This window comes from Onychostoma macrolepis, chromosome 12 (assembly GCF_012432095.1).
Source record: "Onychostoma macrolepis isolate SWU-2019 chromosome 12, ASM1243209v1, whole genome shotgun sequence".
NCBI classification, from domain to species: domain Eukaryota; kingdom Metazoa; phylum Chordata; class Actinopteri; order Cypriniformes; family Cyprinidae; genus Onychostoma; species Onychostoma macrolepis.
In genome coordinates this window covers 18,414,865-18,438,399 of record NC_081166.1, presented here as the reverse complement: position 1 = coordinate 18,438,399, position 23,535 = coordinate 18,414,865, and the positions used below count along the sequence as shown (strand labels likewise).

The following is a 23,535-nucleotide window of genomic DNA, read 5'->3' as shown; positions in this document are numbered from 1 at the left end:
GAAATGCCAACATTTGTTGATGCTTTATTTTTCGTTAATTTAGTCACTGTATTGAATAAATACAGGGGGTTTTGTTTGTTTTCTTCTAGAAGAGACGGAAAGTAATCAGATCTAGCAGTTTTTAATGCTTTTCTGTAGGATAGGGTACTTTCCCGCCAAGCAATACGCAATACCTCTAGTTTTGTTTTCCTCCAGCTGCGCTTCATTTTCCGGGCTGCTCTCTTTAGGGCACGAGTGTGCTCATTATACCACGGTATTAATCTTCCTTAAGCATAAAGGAGCAACCGTATCTAAAGTGCTATAGAAGAGAGAGTCCATAGTTTATGTTACATCATCAAGTTGTTCTGAGCTATTGGATATGCTGAGGAACTGAGATAAGTCAGGAAGATTATTTATAAAGCAGTTTTTTTTTGTGGTAGAAGTGATGGTTCTACCATATTTGTAACAAGGAGTTGGCTTTACAGCTTTAGCTATATGGAATATACAGGAGACTAGATAATGATCTGAGATATCATCGCTCTGCTGCAAAATTTCAATGCCACTGACATCAATTCCATGTGACAGTATTAAATCTAGTGTATGATTTCGACAATGAGTAGGTCCTGACACGTGTTGTTTAACACCAATAGAGTTTAGAATGTCTATAAATGCTGATCCCAACAAATCTTTTTCATTATCAACATGGATATTAAAATCACCAACAATTAAGACTTTATCTGGTGTTTTGACCCGCGACTAGGCCGCCTCACAGTCACCCAGTTGCCCTGCTGCACGGGCTCAACCGGAACCGAAAAATGTACAGGACTCCGTGAGCTAGTCGCATCCAAAGCAGTATCTACAGCCCTCACATTCTTACTATCCTCAACTAAAGTTTGGATGCGTGCCTCTAGTTCTAAAACCTTCTCTGTCAGCCTGACTATTTCCCTGCATTTATCACACGTGAATCCCTCGCTGCTGACAGAGACAGATGAACTGTACATGTGGCAAACAGTGCAAACAGCAATTGCAGGAGAAGCCATTACTCACCGTGATTGATGCATGATACCAACTTAACTTACCACTTACCACTGTTGTTTGATGAACTTGTGAAAAACGGAGCGAGAGAGAAATGAAAACGAAGAGCGAGGGGAAAAAAAAGAAAAGAAAACAATAGTAGGCGTGAATATAAATGCGAATGGAACCGCGAGTGACAAGCTAACGCGCTGCATGCGTGTTGCACTCGCGATTTTAAAAGCGAACGATCAAATTAGTTAGATTACATGCTGCCAGTGTTGGCGGCTCACTAAGTTTTGAAACAGAGCCCATGAGACTGTATGATTTTGGTCTGATTCAGCTCTATTTACAAATATAATTGTCTTTGTGTGCTTGCAGATCCAGGTAAGTATAATTTCACACCACGTCTTTTCCGTCTGAGTGCCAGCGGTGGGACTTTTCAGGCAGAGGAGCAGTATGGGCCCGCCCAAGTGATAGGAACTGCAATGGCCATGCCATTCCTTCAGGAGAGCTTGTATTCGGCCCCTCAGCCTGGTATATAATGTCATTACATGTACTGTAATCATGGATTCTTATAATGTGAATTGACAGTGATATTGTATTATGTGTTGCTAGGGGTGTAACGATTAACCGCGAGCTGGTTAAAAATCGATTAAAATATGTGACGATTCAAATCGGTTGAGATGCTAAACATTCAATTAGGTGTAGGAGTTTATATGAATGTATGTCTGAGGGAAACTTACTGTCTTTAGAAAAGTTTAGATGGTATTTTTTTCTTTTCATCTTGCCTCTGTATAATGCATATTAAAAGCCAGAAACCTTGGAGTTGTAATTGATGATAAGCTGAATTTCTCAAACCATATTGCTAAAACTGCCCTGCAGATCCTGCAGATTTGCTTTATACAACATTAGGAAGATCAGGTCCTTTCTTTCGGAACATGCATCACAACTCCTTGTTCAAGCTCTTGTTCTGTCCAGACTGGACTATTGCAATGCTCTCTTGGCAGGTCTTCCAGCCAGTTCCATCAAACCTCTACAATTAGTCCAAAATGCCACTGCAAGATTAGTCTTTAATGAGCCGAAAAGAATGCACTTCACACCTCTGTTCATCAATTTGCACTGGCTACCAATAGCTGCTCGCATAAAATTCAAGGCATTAATGTTTGCCTACAAAACCACCACTGCCTCTGCACCCCTTTACCTAAATTCACTACTTCAGACCTATTTACCCTCTAGTCTAGAAGCTTGGGTTCTGCAAGTGAAAGACGCATTATTGTACCATCCCAAAGATGCACTAAAATACTTTCACTGACTTTTTCATTAACCGTTCCCTCCTGGTGGAATGACCTGCCAAACTCAATCCGAGCAGCTGAATCCTTAGCCATCTTCAAGAATCGGCTAAAAACACATCTCGTCCATCTTTAACTCTAGCACTCTCTATTCTAATTCTGTTTTATCTGTCATCTTTGTATTTATTAGTCTTCTTTTTATTTATTAGAGGGACCCTCCAACACTAGCTTTCTTTTTTTATTCTATCTACTTGTTTTCTTTAAAAAAAAAAAAAAAGAAAGAAAAAAAACTTGCTACGTGTACTGCATTTGGCTAACTGAGGCTTGTCATAGCGCTTGCATATTGTTGCTCTTGTGTTGGTTTTGATTGATTCTATTGTCCTCATTTCTAAGTCGCTTTGGCATCTGCTAAATAACTAAATGTAAATATTAAAGTTCATAAGTGCAGCGCTGCTTTGTTTACAGAAGAAACCAAGGAAATGCTTTAAGAGATTAATTTTATTTGTGTTACTTATTTATTTGATTTGGGGCTTGTTTTAAAATTTCAATTTAATTTTGTTATTTACATTTACATTATATTTAAATTTTGTTATTTAGCAGCCGCTTTTATCCAAAGCGACTTACAAATGAGTACAATAGAAGCAATCAAAACCAACAAAAGAGCAATGATATGCAAGTGATATATTAGTATATTATTATAGTGTTCACAAAGAAACGTGCAGCATTTTGTCCAAGCAATAATAACAGGACACATTTAAGTTATAATTTGTCTTAAATCTCATTTTGTAAAAAATAAATAAATAATCGAATCGTGAGTTGAGTGAATCGTTACATCCCTGTGTGTTGCACATTGTACAGTGTCAATAGTTTATATTCTTTGTCTATCTTTCTTATTTTCTGTAGCCCTGTTCTTGGTGGATAATAGGATGGAAGTGTACCTGTGGCAAGGACAGCAGCCAGAAGATACAGAATGCACTGGCTCAGCTAAGATCCGCTGGGACAATGAGAGGAAGTGTGCCATGGAGACAACACTACAGTACTGCCAAGGTTAGGAGATAGGATCTTCACTCAGGGCAGAAGTCAGGAAATGCGGTGCTGCCCTCTAGGATGGTTTGGTAACACTTTAAAATAGGAACACATTCACTATATGTGACCCTGAGCCAGAAAACCAGTCAAAAGGGTCAATTTTTTAAAACTGAGATTTATACATAATCTAAAAGCTGAATAAAATAAGCTTTCCATTGATGTATAGTTTGTTAGAATAGGACAATATATGGCGGAGATACAACTATTTGAATATCTGGAATCTGAGGGTGCAAAAAATCTAAATATCTAAATCTAAATCACCTTTAAATTTGTCCAAATGAAGTCTTTAGCAATGCATATTACTAATCAAAAATTAAGTTTTGATATATTCACGGTAGGAAATTTACAAAATATCTTCATGGAACATGATCTTTACTTAATATCCTAATTATTTTTGGCATAAAAGAAAATCAATAATTTTGACCCCAAAAAATTTATTTTTGGCTATTGCTACAAATATACCTGTGATACTTATGACTGGTTTTGTGGTCCAGGGTCACATATAGTTAATAAACTCCTAATTTGCTGCTTATTGTTAGTAAGTAAGGTAGTTAGTGTAGTAGTTATGTTTAGGTATTGGGTAGGGTTAAAAGATTTAGAATATGGTCATGCAGAATAAGGCATTAATATGTGTTTTATAAGTACTAATAAACAGCCAGTATCCTAGAAATATACATCCTAATAAGCATCTAGTTAATAGTGAACAGTGTTTCCTAATCTATCTTACCAATGGTTTAAAAATGAAAATTCATCTAATGTTCTGGCTGGCAGGTTCCCTAACAGCAACATTATCTTTTTTAGAAGTAAATATAATCATGTAATGCTTAACTTAATAATGCCACATAATTCACACTAATGTTACAAACAAAGAGTTCTTTTTGTCAGCCGAACCCCTTAGATGCAAAATATTACAAACGTAAAATATATTTAAAGGGATACTCCACCCCAAAATGAAAATTTTGTCATTAATCACTTTACCCCCATGTCGTTCCAAACCCGTAAAAGCTTCGTTCGTCCTCGGAGCACAATTTAAGATATTTTGGATGAAAACCGGGAGGCTTGTGACTGTCCCAGGTAACACTTTAGAATAATGGTCCGTTGTTAACAAGTAACTATGCAGGAAGTAATAGGTAGTACTACATTAACACTCAACTTAATACTGTTAACTAATAGAGAAGCAAGATTAACTAAGCAGTAAGTAATAGCAAATTTAGGAGAAAGGTAGTTCCTTATTAGATATTTGATAATTATTAAATAAAAATCTCCTCATTGAGAACTACTTGTGAACTATGACCAATTAATAAAGAATAACCAATTAATTACTAATCACAACAGTAACGTCTTAAAAGTGAACAATTGGGTTCTTTGTGGAAACTAATTTATGAATATGATATCCCCCAAATAAGTCAGCTACAGTTTGAAATCGTGACTTCTACTCTTACCAAAGGATGGATGTTCTCTGCTTATTTCAATCAAAAACACAGAATAATAATAATAAAAATAATTAATTTAAAAATGTGATTGAATTGGTTAACAATTATGAGCTCTAGTTTGTGTCAGTTCAGTATTTTAGTGACAGTAGGCTGGGGAGGACTTTTCTTGAATATAAATAATGATGTTCTCTTGACAAAAGCAATTCACATCCTTAATGAAGGCATCGACTGCATTTATATTGTGTTAAGCACAAAACAGCATATTCCAGATTACAGTGTCTGGTATGAATGTACACTATCTGTCAGATCTAAATATGTTAAATAACGGATTAAATTACTTAGTAATTACTGAGTGGTTAAGGTGTTTTTCACTTTAAAATAATGGTCCAGATCACTAGTAGTTCCTGAAGGCTGACAAGCTAACCTTTGAGTAATTAGTGAGGGGTTCATGTATTTTTCACTTCAAAGCTAAAGTGCTACTAAGGAACTACTAGTGATCTGGACCATTATTTTAAAGTGAAAAACATGTTAACCCCTCAGTAATTACTCACAAACAAATTAATAAGTTATGTAATGTTTTATATATGACACATGATACAGTCATACATTTGTGTGAGGCACTAGTGATATTCTACCAGTAGATCATTTGGAGTGGGATACATATTGAACTGACATAAAACAGAATTCATAATTGTGAACTAATTCAATCATGAGCTTGTCAGCATCACTTCCTAATTATTAACATTTTAAGTGAATTATCGTTTTATTATTATTCTCTGTTTTTGATTGAAATAAACAGAGAACATCCATCCTTTGGTAAGAGTAGAAGTCACAATTTCAAACTGTAGCTGACTTATTTGGGGGATATCATATTCATAAATTAATTTCCACAAAGAATCCAATTGTTCACTTTTAAGATGTTACTGTTGTGATTAGTAATTAATTGGTTATTCTTTATTAATTGGTCATAGTTCACAAGTAGTTCTCAATGAGGAGATTTTTATTTAATAATTATCACATATCTAATAAGGAACTACCTTTCTCCTAAATTTGCTATTACTTACTGCTTAGTTAATCTTGCTTCTCTATTAGTTAACAGTATTAAGTTGAGTGTTAATGTAGTACTACCTATTACTTCCTGCATAGTTACTTGTTAACAACGGACCATTATTCTAAAGTGTTACCCTGTCCCATTGACTGCCGAATAAATTACACGGTCAAGGCACAGAAAAGTATAAAAAAACATCGTCAAAATAGTCCATCTGCCATCAGTGGTTCAATCTGAATTTTATAAAGCGACGAGAACACTTTTTATACGCAAAGAAAATAAAAATAAAATTTATTCAACAATTCGTCTTCTCTCTGTGTCAGCGTAGCGTCATTTTGGAGAGCATCCGATGGACGCAAAGTGCGTACGCTATTCTCTGTCATCAGTAACGCATGGATGCGCTGTTTCCATTCAGATCAAAGCGTAAATAAACGTACAATACGTATACGTATTTAATTTAATCATTTAATTACCTTTAAATGACCTTACATATTGCCAGCTTAATAGGATAGTTCACCTGAAAAAGAAAATTGTCTTGTTTACTCACCTTCATTGTTTGACTTATTCACCCTTCAGCCTCAGGTGCCCACATGCTTCATACGATGCAGTGAAAGTGAATGGCGACTGTGCCTGACATAATCTTATATATTTAGTTGCTTTTCTGTGTAATAATGACCTTCTTATGTTTGTTTTTCAGAGAAGAACTCTAGACGGCCTCCTCAGGCCTACCTGATCCTGGCTGGTGCAGAACCACTCACTTTTACCAACATCTTCCCTTACTGGGAGAAAGACCCAACTATTAAAGTGCAGGTACAGTACCTCATCCATAGCTTTCAGAATATCAGTAGGTGTAAAGAGTACAGAGGAATAATGTGTTAAAATAATAATAATGTTAAAATATGGGTACTGTTAAAAAATATCTTGCCAAATTGTTATAAAATGTCTACTTTAAATTGTATCTATATATTTAAAAGTAAGTTTTACGCCAACTTCAGAAATCTAGGTACTTTTTTCGTAAAACAGTCTGTTATCTCGAATTACTCAGTGACTTTACTTTGCAAGGCTCTACAACATATGAGATTTAGTCAAATTCTTGTATCTTGTCATTTTTAAATTATTAACTTTAAAGTGCTAACCCTTTGAAGGGTTTCATCCCAAAATGGAAATTCTGTCATTAATTACTCATCCTCAAGTTGTTCCAAACCCACAAGACCTTCGTTCATCTTTGGAACACAAATTAAGATATTTCTGATGAAATCTGAGAGCTCCTTGACCCTCCCATAGACAGCAATGCACTGGAAATATTCCTAGGTAAAGAAATGTTGTAAGGACATCGGTAAAACAGTCCATGTGACATCAGTGGCTCAACTTCACTTTTGCGAAACTACGAGAATACTTTTTGTGCGCAAAGAAAGATTCATGAACGTAATCGGCGCAATCAGCGTTGCTTACGCTTAGAGGAAAATGCGTGTGTGCGTTGTGATACTCTCCAAAATGGTGGAAGACAGTAACTCGTGGGAGAATAATTGTTGAAGAAAGTCGTTATTTTTGTTTTCTTTGCGCACAAAAAATATATTTTTGTAGCTTTGCAAAAGTGAAGTTGAGCCACTGATGTCACGTAGACAGTTTTACCAATGTCCTTACTATGTTTCTGGACCTGGGAACATTTCAGTTGCGTTGCTGTCTATGGGAAGGTCAGAGAGCTCTCAGATATCATCAAAAATATCATAATTTGTGTTCCGAAGATGAACAACGGTCTTACGGGTTCGGAACAACATGAGGGTGAGTAAATAATGAATTGTATCAACATAAAAGAGAGAATTTTCATTTTGGGGTAAACTAAACCTTTAAAAGTGTTTATTAAAGGATAGGTTTGCATATTTTCAACCAGCTTTATATAGTTACAAATAATTTCAATAATTTATGCAAATGAACAATGTGTACTACTTCATGCTACCGGCACCCAGATTATCCCTATTTATCTGTCAGCGAATGTCTTGTCAGATGATGCAACATGATTTTTGCATCATCCAGTGGACTTACGCTGATAAATAAAACTTCAGGGCTTTTGTTAAAACTGCAGATAGAGCTTCCACATTTTCATATAAGGACTCTCTCACATGGTAGTCGATTTCAGTACAGCCCAAAGATCTTTAATGTGGAAGCCTTTGGATGACAAAACTGTGTGTTTAAATATCTGCACAGGTTGAAGGAGCCCGTAATAAAGTGATCCTGGTTAAAGACGCTCTGTCCAAACTCAGCAGGCAGCAGTACACCATTGAGGAACTCACCTCCAAACCTCTGCCAGAGGGAGTGGACCCTCTGCACATTGAGAACTACCTGTCAGATAAAGATTTCCAGGTAACAACCCCACCTAAAAGATGTTCACACATGCTAAGCAAAACTATCCCAAAACCTGCTCTAAGCATCAATAGTTTAGTCTAAAGTGGTCATCATGGAAAGCGTCAATAAAGATCAACAAATGCTCACTTTGGTTTATTAGTTTTCCTGTGTGGCTTATTATTGTCTGCCAGCCAAATTTACCTATAATTTTCTGCAAACTAGGGCTGTGAATCTTTGGGTAAACAGCGAATCGATTCGGTTCACGATTCATAAGGTTTCGATTCGATTCAAGAACGATTTTTTCTAAATCAGAACGATTCGATTCGAGAAGATTCACAATTAAATTCAATGCAATTCAATTAACGATTCGCATTCACAGGATTTTTCAAATGCTTTCCCTAAATTCTTTAAATGCTTAGTCAGAGGGCAAATTACACAGCAATCTTTATGGAGTCAAGAGAGTGAGGGCAAAAAAAACCAAAAAACACTTTTATCCATTAGATGTTAGATGTTAGTTTAATGATGCTATGGCATTTTACATATGGCAAATGTAGAACTAATCTATTACCATATTTACTGCATCAATCAGGTCTTACTGATATAAAAATTCGAATTAAACTTTATTTGTAGTACTACCTGTGCACAATGCGTGTTTAAGCATAAAGCTTAAAATGTGTTTTAATGTCACTAATGATGAGGATTGTGTGATCTTTGAATAATAAATGTCTTTAAATGCAAGATATTTAAAGTGTACCTGAAGTACAGTGGTGGCTAAAATTATTAGAACACTTGTATTTTCACCAGCTAAAAAGTGGTTTTAAGTCTGTTATTTCTATCTTTTGCTATAGTGTGTCATTAGGAGATATCAGTTTCCAGTAGATCTCTGCGATCAAATGATCAATTGCATCTCATGGTTCCGCGATCCCGCTTAAAATGTAAAGGTGATCGGGCTTTCTCTGTTGCAGCTCCTAGGCTCTGGAATAACCTTCCTTTGTCAGTAAAAACTTGTCATTCATTGGGTGTTTTTCAGAGTGCTCTTAAAACGTATTTGTTTTCTTTAGCATTTGACAATGCTTTGTAAGTTGTGTATGTCATATGTTGCATTGTTTTTATGTTTTTTGTTTTTATTTTCTCTTTTATACCCTCTGTTCAGCACTTTGGTTCCACTTGTGGTGTTGAAAGTGCTCTATAAATAAAGTTGAGTTGAGTACATTTCCGAACATTCATTTTGCCATTAATTGTAATAATCCAGTGAGATTTTTGTTTGCACAAGGAGTCTGACAACACCAAGGTTTCTTGAAGCATCTTGGAAACGCTGCCACAGTTCTTCTGGATTTAGTCTGTCTCAGTTTGTTCTGTTTCTTCATGTCATTCCAGACAGACTGGATGATGATGAGATCAGATCTCTGTGTGGAGCACTGGCTGTTGTCAGACTCCTTGTGCAAACAAAAATCTCACTGGATTATTACAATTAATGGCAAAATGAATGTTTGGAAATTTAAACGGATATTTCCTACTGACACACTACAGCAAACAATAGAAATAACTGACTTAAAACCGTTTTTGAGCTGGTGAAAATACTAGTGTTCTAATAATTTTGCCCACCACCGTATACGTGCAATAGTTCCACTTCAGCATAATCAAATATACTTCTGTTCATCTTTAGTTGGACTTCAGCATTACCTCCAATTTAGCACACTTTATACCAGTTTAGTATAAGCTACTAAAAGTACAATTGCAGGGTATTTTAAATATTAAATTGTACATGTAAAAAGTACATAAATATTAAATTGTTTGCAGTATACTCAGCATGAAATAAATTTGTCAAATACATTTTAGCATATTTCTTTTTAACTAGGGTATAGCCAAAAAAAGGCTTTAAAAGTATTTTGTGTTAACTACTGTGCACAGTGTGCAGCATAAAAAAATACTATAGTAATTTATAGTAAATACTATAGTGTTTTTGAACCATACTTTAGTAAAGTACTTGAATTAATTTGTTGTGGTAATTATATAGATGCAGTGGCAATATAACAACATTATAGTAATATAAACAAATTACTTCACCCAATACTGTACTAAGTTTTCTTCAACTATATGGTATATTATACTACAATACACTACAGTTTACTGTAGTAAAAACTAAAGTATATTACAGTATTTATTACAGTTTATCAGTTCACTATAGTTAATACTACTGTGTGCTGTAGCATTCATTAACAAAGTGTTGTAAATACTATAATATATACAGTATAATACACTTTACTATAGTATGGTTCCAAAACACTATAGTATTTACATTAGAGAAGCTAATGTTAATATTTTTTTTTTTTTTTTTAAGAAAAGAAAGCAGTTAGTCAATGAATAGAGTGCAAGTCTAAAAGGGGCAAGTTTTTATTTTTTTTAAGAATAGAATTAGATTAGAGATTGCTAGAGTTAGAGCAGGGGTGTCAAACTCAGTACCTGGAGGGCCGGAGCCCTGCAGAGTTTAGATGCAACCCTAATTAAACACACCTGATCCAGCTAATTAAGTCATTCAGGCTTATTTGAAAACTAGATGGTTTGTGTGTTGGAGCAAGGTTGGAACAAAACTCTGCAGGGCTGCAGAGTTTGACACCCCTGAGTTAGAGGGTCAAATAAAGATGGAAGAGAGAGATGTGTTTGGCCGATTCTTGAAGATGGCTAAAGATTCAGCTGCTCGGATTGACTTGGGCAGGTCATTCCATCAGGAGGGAACATTTAATTTAAAAGTCAGTGAAAGTGATTTTGTGCCTCTTTGGGATGGCACAATAAAGCGAAATTCACTTGCAGAACGCAAGCTTCTAGAGGGCACATAAGTCTGAAGTAATGAATTTAGGTAAAGGGGTGCAGAGCCAGTGGTGGTTTTGTAGGCAAATATCAATGCCTTGAATTTTATGCGAGCAGCTATTGGTAACCAGTGCAAACTGATAAACAGAGGTTTGACGTGCATTCTTTTCGGCTCATTAAAAATTAATCTTGCTACCGCGTTCTGGATTAATTGTAGAGGTTTGATGGAACTGGCTGGAAGACCTGCCAAGAAAGCATTGCAATAGTCCAGCCTGGACAGAACAAGAGCTTGAACAAGGAGCTGTGAAGCATGTTCCGAAAGAAAGGGTCTTTCTGATCTTCTTGATGTTGAATAAAGCAAATCTGCAGGACTGGGCAGTTTTAACAATGTGGTCTGAGAAAGTCAGCTGATCATCAATCACAACTCCAAGGTTTCTGGCTGTTTTTAAAGGAGATATGGTTGATGTGCCTAACTGGATGGTGAAATTGTGATCAAACAATGGGTTTGCTGGAACCACAAGCAGTTCTGTCTTGGCAAGGTTGAGTCTATAATTTACTATAAAGTAATATAGTATTTTTTTCATATGGGTAGGCTATAGGGTAACACATTATGTCACACCTTTGCATGGTGTGAGTTTCTTTATATTATCATAAAATTAAAGGCTACAGCATTTAACTTTTCCTTTCTGTCAGCGAATGATGATTCTGAAAGAAAACGTGCCCGATGTCTGTTTGCAATCCTGTGACTGGCGGGAAATACTGGAGCGCGGGAAGAGATGTAAGGGCACGAACAACGCTGTTCAAGGTTCCCATTGATTCGCGGTTATAGAAATTTAAAGTGTATATATTTTAAAGCATTTAAGAAGCATTTAAAGCATAGAAATTCTATTCTTAGCGTTTAAAATAGATTATTGGCCGAAATCAACGATTCAAAAATCCATGTTTCAAGATCGAGGTATATACATCGTCAGGCTTTGCAATCGATGCATCGAGAAAACGTAAATCGTTACACCCCTCCTGCAAACTGATGATGTTAGGACGGGTCTATGTCAGTATTTTTAAAAAGATGATGTTGACAGATTGTATTTGTTTTGCAGAGTGTTTTGGAGATGACGCGGGATGAATTTAATGCCCTCCCGAACTGGAAACAGCTGAATCTGAAAAAGAGCAAAGGCTTCTTTTAAATTAAAGAAATCTTTGTGGCTGCAATCTGTTGTATACTCAATTTACGTAATTACTAAGGAATTATGTGGATTTTATTTGTGCTTTTTAAGCTTTTTTTTTTTTTAAATGTACATTACCAATATGTACAGTTAAATATCTTAAAAAGAGGAACCCACCTATGGCTGTAGTAGTTTCATACATCAGTAGCTTTTGGTCACAAGACTTTTTTACACAATTTAAGTATCAACACATCTACACATTTAATGCAAAAAGTGTACGTTTTAGGAATAGCTTGAAATATGTGGATATAAATCTGTTTCGCTATGCACAAGCTTGAATTTGAAAAATGTATCATATTTTATCATTTTATTTTACCCTGTTTAACCTTGTTGCTATCAAACTGTGACCTTAAAATGCATTAAACACTAATGGTGACAATCCATGTAATCAGTCAAAAACAAATAGGGCCTTTCACTCAGTCATTGTGCTCTGTGCAAGATTCACATTGGAAAGTGAGTAGCTCTTTAAGCCATATTGTTTAAATAAGTGCACTGCTGCCACAGTAATGAGTATGACTAAAATACATCATTATGTGACTGATCTTTTTAATGTGGTGATACAGTCAACTTTACAGATAACAAATTAACATGTGTGTGTGTATATGTGTATGTGGATTCTCTAAGGCAGGGGTCATCAAACTTGTTCCTGGAGGGCTGATGTCCTGCAGAATTTAGCTCCAACTTGCCTCAACACACCTGCCTGGAAGTTTCAAGTATACCTAGTAAGACCTTGATTAGCTGCTTCAGGTGTGTTTGATTAGGGTTGGAGCTAAACTCTGCAGGACACCGGCCCTCCAGGACCGAACTTGGTGACCCCTGCTCTAAGGTATGAGTGTGTAGTCATTGTGCAGTACCAGAAATGTGCCACCAAAACATACTGTAGCAGCTCTTGGTTTATAATAAATGCTATTCAATGTCATACCACTAGATGTCATGTTCTTTTGTCCATTTTCTCATAATAAAATTAAAGTCTATTTGCCAGTTAACTTCAATATGTAACTCCAATATTGTATACATCTTGAGGATATCATACAAAAGGCAGTGCTCTTATTTTACATACTTCATTATTTATTTATTTTATATACATTTCTAAAACAACCTAAATATCTGTACTGGCAAAATCCCTTTAAAAGTGTCCCTGTGTCTTTAAATAAGGTTATATGGGTGTTATTTTTACACAAACACACAGCTTTGTTGAGTTGGAGGAAGTGAGAAAGGGGAACAAGTAAAGTAGCACATCAGTGGTGTGAATACCTGATCACCATTGGAACTTAGACAAAATGTGAAAAGTAACAACAAACTGATGACTGATGATGTGCCGGGCAAGACTAGCCATGCTTTGCATCTTTCTCTTTGTGACATTTCTGTGCCCTATACACTGATCAAAAAATTATAATAATAATAATAATAATAATTAAGGGAACAATTAATCATCACAGTGTAACACCAAGTCAAATAATCTTCAGGGATATACAGTACATCTGTCCGGTTAGAAAACATAAGTGATTGTCAATGTGTTTTGACTCCTTTGGTGTAATTGAAAGTGACAACAGGTGCACTGGAGAGGCAACAGCAAGACAACTCCCAAAAAGGAATGGTTTTGCAAGTGGTGGCCACAGACAATTGCTCTTTCCTTATCCTGACTGATTTGTCTCTAGTTTTGTGTGTTGTTATGGTCCTTCTCACTATTTGTGGCATGAGGTAATACCTGTAACCCCATCAGGTTGTGCAGATAGTCCATCTCCTCCAGGATGGCACATTTATGTGTGCAAGTAGTTCTGGTGTGTCTCGCAGTACAGTCTCAAAAGCATGGAGGAGATACCGGGAGATGGGCCATTACACAAGGAGAGCTGGACAGGGCCAGAACCTTACAAAATTACCTCTAGCAGGCTAATGGTGTGCATTTTTCTGACCAAACTATCAGAAACAGACTCCATGTGGGTGGCATGAGGACCAGATGTCTTGTAGTGGGACCTGTGCTCACAGTCCAGCACGATGCAGCTCGATTGGCATTTGCCAGAGAATTCCAGAATTGGCAGGTCTACCATTGGCGTTCCGTTCTCTTTACGGATGAGAGCAGGTTCACACTGTGCACGTGTAAAAGAGTCCGGAGATGCCATATGCAGTGTTGGGCAGTAACTAGTTACTAGTAATTTAGTTACTGTAATAATATTACTTTTTGCAGTAACTAGTAGTGTAACTAATTACTAATAAGATTTCAGTAATAATATTACAGTTACTTTCCACAAAACAGCTTAGTTACTTAGTTACTTTTGATGCCTCAACCCCGCTGATTTAAAATCTATCAAATAATTCCTAGATTTATTTTCATAATTTTCATGACTCGCACATGTGATATCCCCAGTGCAGCAGACAAGCTTGGAATATGGAAAAGCTTACATTCAGCAGATAGAAATATTGCATTTAAACAAAATTTAATCGCATATGGGTAACGTAAAAAATTACTTCAAGCTATATGACAATTAATGAGATGAATACAACACTTCTGACTTCTGACAACTTCTGACTGCGATCCAATGTGGATTTTGGTCAAATGATGAGGCAGAAATATGTTGTTAGTAACATTCTAGAAGAATTTTATCTGGAAGATACACAGTTACAACTTCTGTGGGGCGTGAAGAAAAAGTAATGTAACTAGTAGTGTGACTAATTACTGTTGCTAGAAAGTAAAAAGTAAAGTAACAATATTACTTTTGAAAGGAGTAACTAGTAATGAGTAATGTATTACATTCTTTGAGTAACTAACACTGGCCATATGTAAGGAATGATATGCTGCCTGCAAACATCATCCAGCATAACCGTTTTGGGGTTGGGTCTGGAGAAAAATATCTTTGGAGGGTCTCACAGACGTCTACATGCTAACACGTGGAACCCTTACTGCTGTTAGATACCGGGATGAAATCCTCAGAGCCACTTCAGACCTGACGTTGGTGCAGTGGGCCCTGGGTTCCTCCTGGTGCATAACAAAGCACAACCGCATGTGGCCAGAGTGTGTAGACAGAGTGTGTGGATGAAAGAATTGATGCCATTGACTGGTCCTCATATTCCCCAGACCTGAATCCAGTTGAGAACCTCTGAATGTTATGTATTAAAGTATCTGAGGCCACCAAATAACACCACAGACTGTCCAGGAACTCACTGGTTCTGGCAGGAGAACCCCCAGGACACCATCCGCCATCTCATCAGGTGCACATTGTCTACAGGCACGTAGGGGGTCATTACAGGTGCATCTCAATAAATTAGAATGTCGTGGAAAAGTTCATTTATTTCAGTAATTCAACTCAAATTGTGAAACTCGTGTATTAAATAAATTCAATGCACACAGACTGAAGTAGTTTAAGTATTTGGTTCTTTTAATTGTGATGATTTTGGCTCACATTTAACAAAAACCCACCAATTCACCATCTCAACAAATTAGAATACTTCATAAGACCAATAAAATTATTTTATTTTTTTTAAACATTTTTAGTGAATTGTTGGCCTTCTGGAAAGTATGTTCATTTACTGTATATGTACTCAATACTTGGTAGGGGCTCCTTTTGCTTCATTACTGCCTCAATTCGGCGTGCATGGAGGTGATCAGTTTGTGGCACTGCTGAGGTGGTATAGAAGCCCAGGTTTCTTTGACAGTGGCCTTCAGCTCATCTGCATTTTTTGGTCTCTTGTTTCTCATTTTCCTCTTGACAATAAATAAATCTTTCACAATTTGAGTTGAATTACTGAAATAAATGAACTTTTCCACGACATTCTGATTTATTGAGATGCACCTGTATATACAAATGACTTGCAGTATGCTTTGATTAAAGTTCCCTCAGCCTGTAATTTAAATTTTTTTACTTTGATTTTCGGTTTGATTTTGAAATCAGCCCTCACTTGGTTGATGATTTTTGTTTCTGTTAACCATTGTCACGTAATTTTGTTCTCAACAAATTGCACAATGAGTATAAGAAATATTGAATCTATCAAGATACAATGTGTGATTTAAATGTTTCCTTAATTTTTGTGCAGATTGTGTGTGCATTCTACTAACAGTAAGTAACTTTGTAACTAAATGTCAACTAGCAGTCATTAGTAGACTGTCTAACACTTTATTTTGATGGGTCCACAACATACAACATACTGACTATCAATTTATTCTACTGACCCTAAACCTAACCTAAAAGTCTACTCTGAATGTTAGTAGACATGTAGTTGCAAATTAATGAGAGTTAGTTGACATGTAGTTGCACAGTTACTTATAGTTAGCAGAATGTCTAAAGTGGACTATCAAAATAAAGTGTAACCTTATATATACACACACACACACACACACAGTACAGAATCAAATCTCAAGTCTATTCTGCTCACCACGGATGCATTTATTTGATGTAAAAAAAAAATAATAATAATAAAAAAGTTATATTGTGAAATGTTATTTATATATTTTAGAATGTAATATATTCCTGTGATGGCAAAGCTGAACATTCTGCTATGCATCTGCTTATGTTAATTTGAAATAATATGACAGTAAGAATCCACATGATTATGAATGATCTATTCAAACATAGTGAGAATGTAATATTTTATTATCATTAAATCATGTAACTATAGCAGTAGCTAATGAGAGAACAGCATTGCTATGCAGCCTCACACCATATGTGTCATGTGAGGTGAAAGCACTGATTTTACACTCCACAGCACTTTGATTAGCTTCTCAGCCTTTCATACATTATGACACACACAGGTGAACTGACCACACAGATGGTCAAGCCCCAGTCTGTCTCTCAATGAGGCAAGATTACTGTCTTAGTTTTATTATGTAATTCATAGTGTTATAGAAGCACATTACAATAAAAATTACAAGAGGATCTTTAAGACATGAGCCACAGATCATGTCTTTGTGACGAACTGATGTACAGTTTTATTTCCTTGAATGTTAGAGCAATGTTATGGCTTCATAATGTGTGTCAAGGCTTCACTAACAAAACCAAAAGCTCTTGCTTTGCCTATCTGTGCCAGATTCTCTGAATTCCAAAAAGGCTAGACATTTTATCTCCCATTCTTTCTTTCTTTGAGTGAATGAATATGACAAACAGTAAAAGAAACAAGAAAATATTCTGTACAGCATGAAAGGGAAAGCAGTTGTGTCCTTGAAGTGCTAATTATTGGCAAGTAATGTCAAGAGCAAAACAAACCTCAGGGAGAAAACATCTCAGGTTCCATACCAAACAAGTCATGAACCACATTCTTTGTCAGACAATGCTCAACATTTCAAGCAACTAATCAATATTTTCTCCAAAGTCAAGACTTTTAGCCACTATTGATTATGAGCCATGAGTAGGCCTACTGGAGCTCTTCAAGGACCATGTGCAGCTCAGACATTGTACAAACTCAATTAAACCCTTTTGGGATGGTCTAATGCATAAGCGATCAAACTCCATCATTAAAACTCTTGAACAACAAATTGGTTCTGAATGCTTTTAATTTTAAACAATATAGGTTTATTTATTTTCTACCCAGAATGTTCTGGGAACCAAAAATCGTAATCTGGTAATGAACTTGATTACACCCCTGCGAAAGACCCCCTTCTTAAAATTTAAAGGCAGCTATATACTTTCATGTATAAAAAGACCCATTGACATTTTTAATTTGCTGAATTAAATAACTGCTTTTAATATTTTCATTACACTTAACAGATAAATTATTAAAATGTAATTATTAAAATTATTAGTTTGTACTGAGTAGACAGTGTATGTTTTTTCCTACCAAACATAAGATAATGTTAGACCTAAACCTGAAGATTTTTATATATATATTTTTTAATATGAAGAGTAATAGAGTATTTTTTATATAGAAAGTTCAGAATCCTCAGATGGGGTTGAAGGTCAAAGCCACCTACAGCCTGAAACTCAGTCCTCATCTTGACTATTAAGCACATAATGTGCAGATGAGAAGTGAGAAGGAGGTGTTTTCACGCTCTCAAAAACTCGCTCAGCTGGTGTCAGGGTGCAAAAGAAAAACAGCTGCATTTACGGTGACATTAGGCTTGATCTTGACAGGAATAACAAATGATGAATTGATTCACAAGCCACACAGATGGGGACATTTTCCCTCCTTTCTCTTGTCCTTTTTCTCTCTCAGTCTGGTTGTGTTTACCTGTCTTACACCTGCTGTGACTGCACCCCTGAATTTCCTGCCGTCTTTGTTTAATATAGCAGGTGGTTTGCTGAAGGAGAGGCCATTTCCTCTTTGGAGAATCTTTAAGCCATATTCTCCACTTTTGGGCAATTTAGCAACACACTAAATGGCTTTGTAAACAACTCAATTAACAGTACTTTAAGTGCTGCCTGATGAAAAGCTATTTACTTTGACAGTCATTAGGACATTATCCAAGTTTCATAATCACATAGTGCAAGAAGAATTAGCTTTAAGAGGAAACACTGCAAACTCATTTCTTTCAGAAGCAGATTCATGTTGATTTAAACCCAGCTGATCTTCCCCCAAATTTGTAAATTATTTTATGATTTTTTTTAGGTGTTTCATTAATATTTATTTAGTTAGTCAGTTAGTTAGTTGTCTGTCATGCATCTTGAATTTTATTGTAGACATGTTTAAAATTCTGCTACAAAAAACATCCATTTACTGATGATTTACTTTAAAATTCTATCAACTATCAAGGATCAAGGACCATTATTTGTGACCCCTGAACTAAAATATACTCTAGATCCATAATGCCTATGATTATTATTTTTATTTTTGTCCTATGCTTTAACTGAATGTATTGGTATAGTCAAACTGCACTGAATGAATGTAAATTAAGCTATTTTTATACTGCATAATGGATCATTGATCATGAAAAATCAGAGGTTGTTCCTTATTTTATTCTGATGAATATGCTGTCCTTCATCCGTGCTATTTTTTGCATGCGTCTGTTGTTTTTCCTGCCTGGTTCATTAGCCTGCTGGCACATCAAGTGTTGCTGAGGATGCAGTCTCTTCTCCTCTCTTCAGTGTTTGATATTGCTTGTGTGTTGTTTGGAGTAAATTACCCAAGTCGTAGTGAATGGGTCCATTTCTGCTCTTAGTCTGCACTTTAATGCATTGCTCAAGCTGTTAAATTCTTGATTGGATTGGTGGCTCTCGGAGCAAGATACAAAAGCTTTTGTTACAGTAGTTAACTGTACCACAAGGAGGTCTGAGAGGGTTAATCTGCCCTAGCCAGTGTGCTGCTATTGCATGTACTGGTCTTTCTATTATAGTTTTCATTTTCATTTTGTCAGACCGTATTTGATGGTGAACATAAAATGGGATTTAGACATGTAGTGCTCACACCGGGTAAAGCAATTTAAACTGCTGCTTCTAGTGCACCTTCAAAAAGTGAATATTCTCGTGTTGTAATTTAAGGGAGTATTTTCTACAAGGTAGACCAGGCTCTGGTCAAGCTCAGATGCTTAGACTCTTAATCTGGATTTTCAACATTTCGACTTCATTACAACAGTAAGTAGCGAGAAGTGAGTTTATGATTTAGTCACTGAATTGTTCATTTGATTGTTTTGTGCATAACACTTATTCATTCAAAAACAAAACACCACTGTAGCTGTTGAAGGCTTTTTCATTTCTGCTGAAGGATGCAACAGATTATCCTTTGTGGCCCAGACTATGCCTAGAACCACTGCATGCCTGTGATAACTAAGTTTTATTACACTTTTAAATGTTAATACAGCTAGCTCTGCCCCTGACTGCATTTTTTATAGTGGACTATTAGTCATTCATTTAAGCCATTAATCAACTAGTTGCATACTATTAATTGAATATTATATTTGCCGCTCTGCACTTTCAGAGGGCTGTGGCACACAAGCATGATGGAGACCATCTTTTGTTCATCAAATTATTTTTTAAATAATAAATTATTAAGCCCTTTACACAATCTGACATGGCTGCGGTTGGAATTGAACTGCAGGTTTCGTCTGGCCAGAGAAGAACTGGCCCTCCGACTGAGCCTGGTTTCTCCCAAGGTTTTTTTCTCCATTCTGTCACAGAGGGAGTTTTGGTTCCTTTCCGCTGTCGCCTCTGGCTTGCTCAGTTGGGGACACTTAATTAATTTCTAGCAATTATTGTTGATTTGATTGCACAGATACTATTTAAACTAAACTGAGCTAGACAATGATATCTCTGAATTCAATAATGAAATGCCTTTAACTGAAAATTGAGTGTTTAATCTTATCATTATACATTACTGACACTCTATCCTCCAATTTGATACTGTTAAGTGCTTTGACACAATCTGTATTGTTAAAAGCGCTATATAAATAAAAGTGACTTGACTTGACTTGACTTTTGTTGAATATCTTAATGTCTTCTTCTCCCGATGTTCCAAATCAACTGACCCTTGTCGTAAAAGGTCTCAAGAGCAAATTTTATATTCAGCATACGCCATTAAGGCTATATATTTCACTGCCACAGAAAATTAAATGTGCTATACAAGTAAACTTGCTGAACAAGTTTACAAGCAGAAAAATAGAATGTTAAATGATAACATTTAATGATAATAAATGTTAAATAGAATTTGTTGTGCAAGTAAGGTATCGGTCCTACAGCATTTTTCTGCTTTACCACTGTAAAGGATGCAAACATAGTTGTTCAAAGTGAACAAAAGGAAGAAACGTTTATAATCATCTGCAAAAATGGGAAGATGTGAGTGAAGGTTTGGGAAAAGACACAAGAGATTCCATGTCCAGAATAACTAATGGAATTTTGGTAAATTTGTGGAAAATATCGCAAAACTGAATACAAAGCTGACAAATTTATGGGCTTGTGTACCTCTCTCATTCGGCATGAATCCAAATGTTTCCAAGGTGGTTGTGATGTAACATTTAATTGCTTATACCTATTGTTTATTTTCTAAACAAAGCTTTGTACTACACTCTTGTCATAATATTGTGTGTTATACCGTATGTGGTACTCGCAGAGATGGCATTTCTATATGGCAGTGGCCATACCCTAGCCTTTTCTGCCACACCCTAGGTGATTGCCAGTCATAACCACAATCTGCCATTCTTTTTTAAAGTTTTTTAGTGCTTGCCTATTTCCCCTGAACTGCAGATATTTTCACAATACTAAGCATCCTACAAATCAGGAAAAATGTCTTGTGCGCCTCCTCAAGTCCCTCAAGTGCAGAGCTGTTTTCTCACACTGGCAGCAGATGTAGAGCATCATATATGTGCTTTTGTATGTGAACAGGCTCTAGTACTCAGCAACAGAGAGCCTGCTCATACAGAGGGTGGAGAAAGAGAAACAGCTCAGTTGGCATGAAGCTCTCATACCGAGAGGAGTTCCCAGTTTAATGAATGAACCTCCTCATTAGTTTGATGACATCTGCCAGAGGCTCTGTCTTTTATGAGGTTGTTTGCATTCAGTTTATTACATACGGCAAGCATAAGGAGAATTGTTAAACCTGACTATCACAGATCACATTTACATTTTTGATATCTATGTCTCTTTGAACAGCCTTGCCAGCCAAAATGTCATTATGATCCAAAGGCAACCACAGACAATAATTTCACATAGTTTGTGATTAGAAATGGTGTGTATTTATGTCTGTGAGATTAAAAGTGCAGAGTCACCTTGAATTTGCCAAATAGGTTCATGGTTCACATAGCCCTAACTAAGCTATGAACCAAACCATGAACTATGGCTGCACCAAAAATCATATCTCTCTGTTTTTAGGCTTAACTGTGATACTATATGGTACTTTCTACTAAGTGGCTTAAATGTTTGGTTGTCTTTTCATAAAGCACACAATGGGTAAATGAAGCTTGCAAAGCAATTTGTTTCTGGGCAAAAGACTTTTCGCACTGCAAAGATTCCAGCAGCAATACAAAGTTTAACATACTCTTTGTACTGCAGTCAGAGCCAGTTCCACAAATCTGAACGCATTAGGCCTATTTGTAAATTGACTGCTAAGATAAAACATTTTGCACAGTTTATTATCTGTGATACCATTGGCTACTTGTTCTTTTATTACTCATTGACGCGTGAACTTCCCCTTTAAATAACGTGACGCTCTGCCCTCTATAAGTATGATGCTGCTCCCTTTAAGCGCTGTTGGAAGCGAATTAATTTATTATTATTATTATTATTATTATTAGTTTGATTCAGCATTTCGACACTTCCGTCAGGATGCATTAAATTTGACAAAGCGGTTTAATAAAGTATGTATTGATCTTGTGAATTAGCGAATTTTACTACACCAATATTTTTTAATTGGCTGAAAAAGTTTTATATGGGAATATTCAGGGCCGCTGCTGGCCAAATGGGTGCCCTAAGCAGGATTGTATTGTTGTGCCTCCTCCCTCAAATATTATGGAAGTAAAAAAAAAAAAAAGTACTATAGGGTCAAAATAGAACTTTAATAAAATATAAAAGTAAATAAATAAATTGTAATTAAATTCTATTATTTACAAATTACAATTGTAGCTCTAGACAGTTACCTATGGCAGTAATGCAGTTGTCTGATTGATTTATAGTCTCAAGCATTCAGAAATCACGCAAAAGAAAATTAAGCAGTTTTACTACGAAAACCATGATAAATTTTTGTAATGGTTGTGATGTCCACATGTTTTTTTTTGTTGAAATTATAGCGGTTATGTCATCTATAGCAAAAAGGTGGCCAAAAATGAAAGATTAAGTGGATATCTGAATTAAATGTTTGGTCAATAGCCTATTAAACAAGGATATGATCATCCTGTAAGTGTAACAGCAGCAATTACCAGGCCTTTGGCTCCCTTTGCAGGCATTTGTAATAACATGTAATGTTGAAAAAACAAAACAAAAAAAACAATAGACACCATCACAAAATTTGTATTGGTTTTACTGGTAATAATGGGACTTGTATTGGTTTTAATGGAAACTGTAATGGACCCTGTGGGTCTCTACTGGTAATTGGTCACCTTCTATTGGTGGCTGGCTTGTTAAAACCAATAAATCCTAATGGAATATGTCCCAAAACACACTACAGAAAACCATTTTTTAATTTTTAACCACGTTTTAATGGTTAAAAGTTGACGGTTTGTAATTTTTGTAATGGTATTTGTGATTTATTTGTGATTCATTTGTGATGGTATTAGGATTTTTCTATGTTATGGTTCTATGTTTTTCAGCAGCGTTGCCTCATTGTTTTTATATAATGCATTTTAAGTCATTTTAAAGGCTGTTGTTGGCTTAGGTTTGTTTTTATAACCACAAAAAAATATTATCTCTTTGTATATTATTATTTGAAGTAACAAAACCATGGTTAATTTGCGGTTACCATGG

The 23,535-nt window shown here is 35.8% G+C and overlaps 1 protein-coding gene across 2 annotated transcripts in view; it reads left to right on the top strand.

Annotated features, from left to right (window-relative positions):
• svild (supervillin d) overlaps positions 1-13,142 on the top strand; it is a 55,697-nt gene extending 42,555 nt beyond the window's left edge. For both annotated transcript variants that reach the window (XM_058793470.1, XM_058793471.1), the window contains 5 exons: positions 1,372-1,527; positions 3,186-3,329; positions 6,547-6,659; positions 8,055-8,210; positions 12,098-13,142. In XM_058793470.1, the coding sequence (XP_058649453.1) occupies positions 1,372-1,527; positions 3,186-3,329; positions 6,547-6,659; positions 8,055-8,210; positions 12,098-12,184 (656 nt within the window). In that variant the 3' untranslated portion in view covers positions 12,185-13,142. The remainder of the gene's footprint in view (positions 1-1,371; positions 1,528-3,185; positions 3,330-6,546; positions 6,660-8,054; positions 8,211-12,097) is intronic.
• Positions 13,143-23,535: the final 10,393 nt, after the last annotated feature.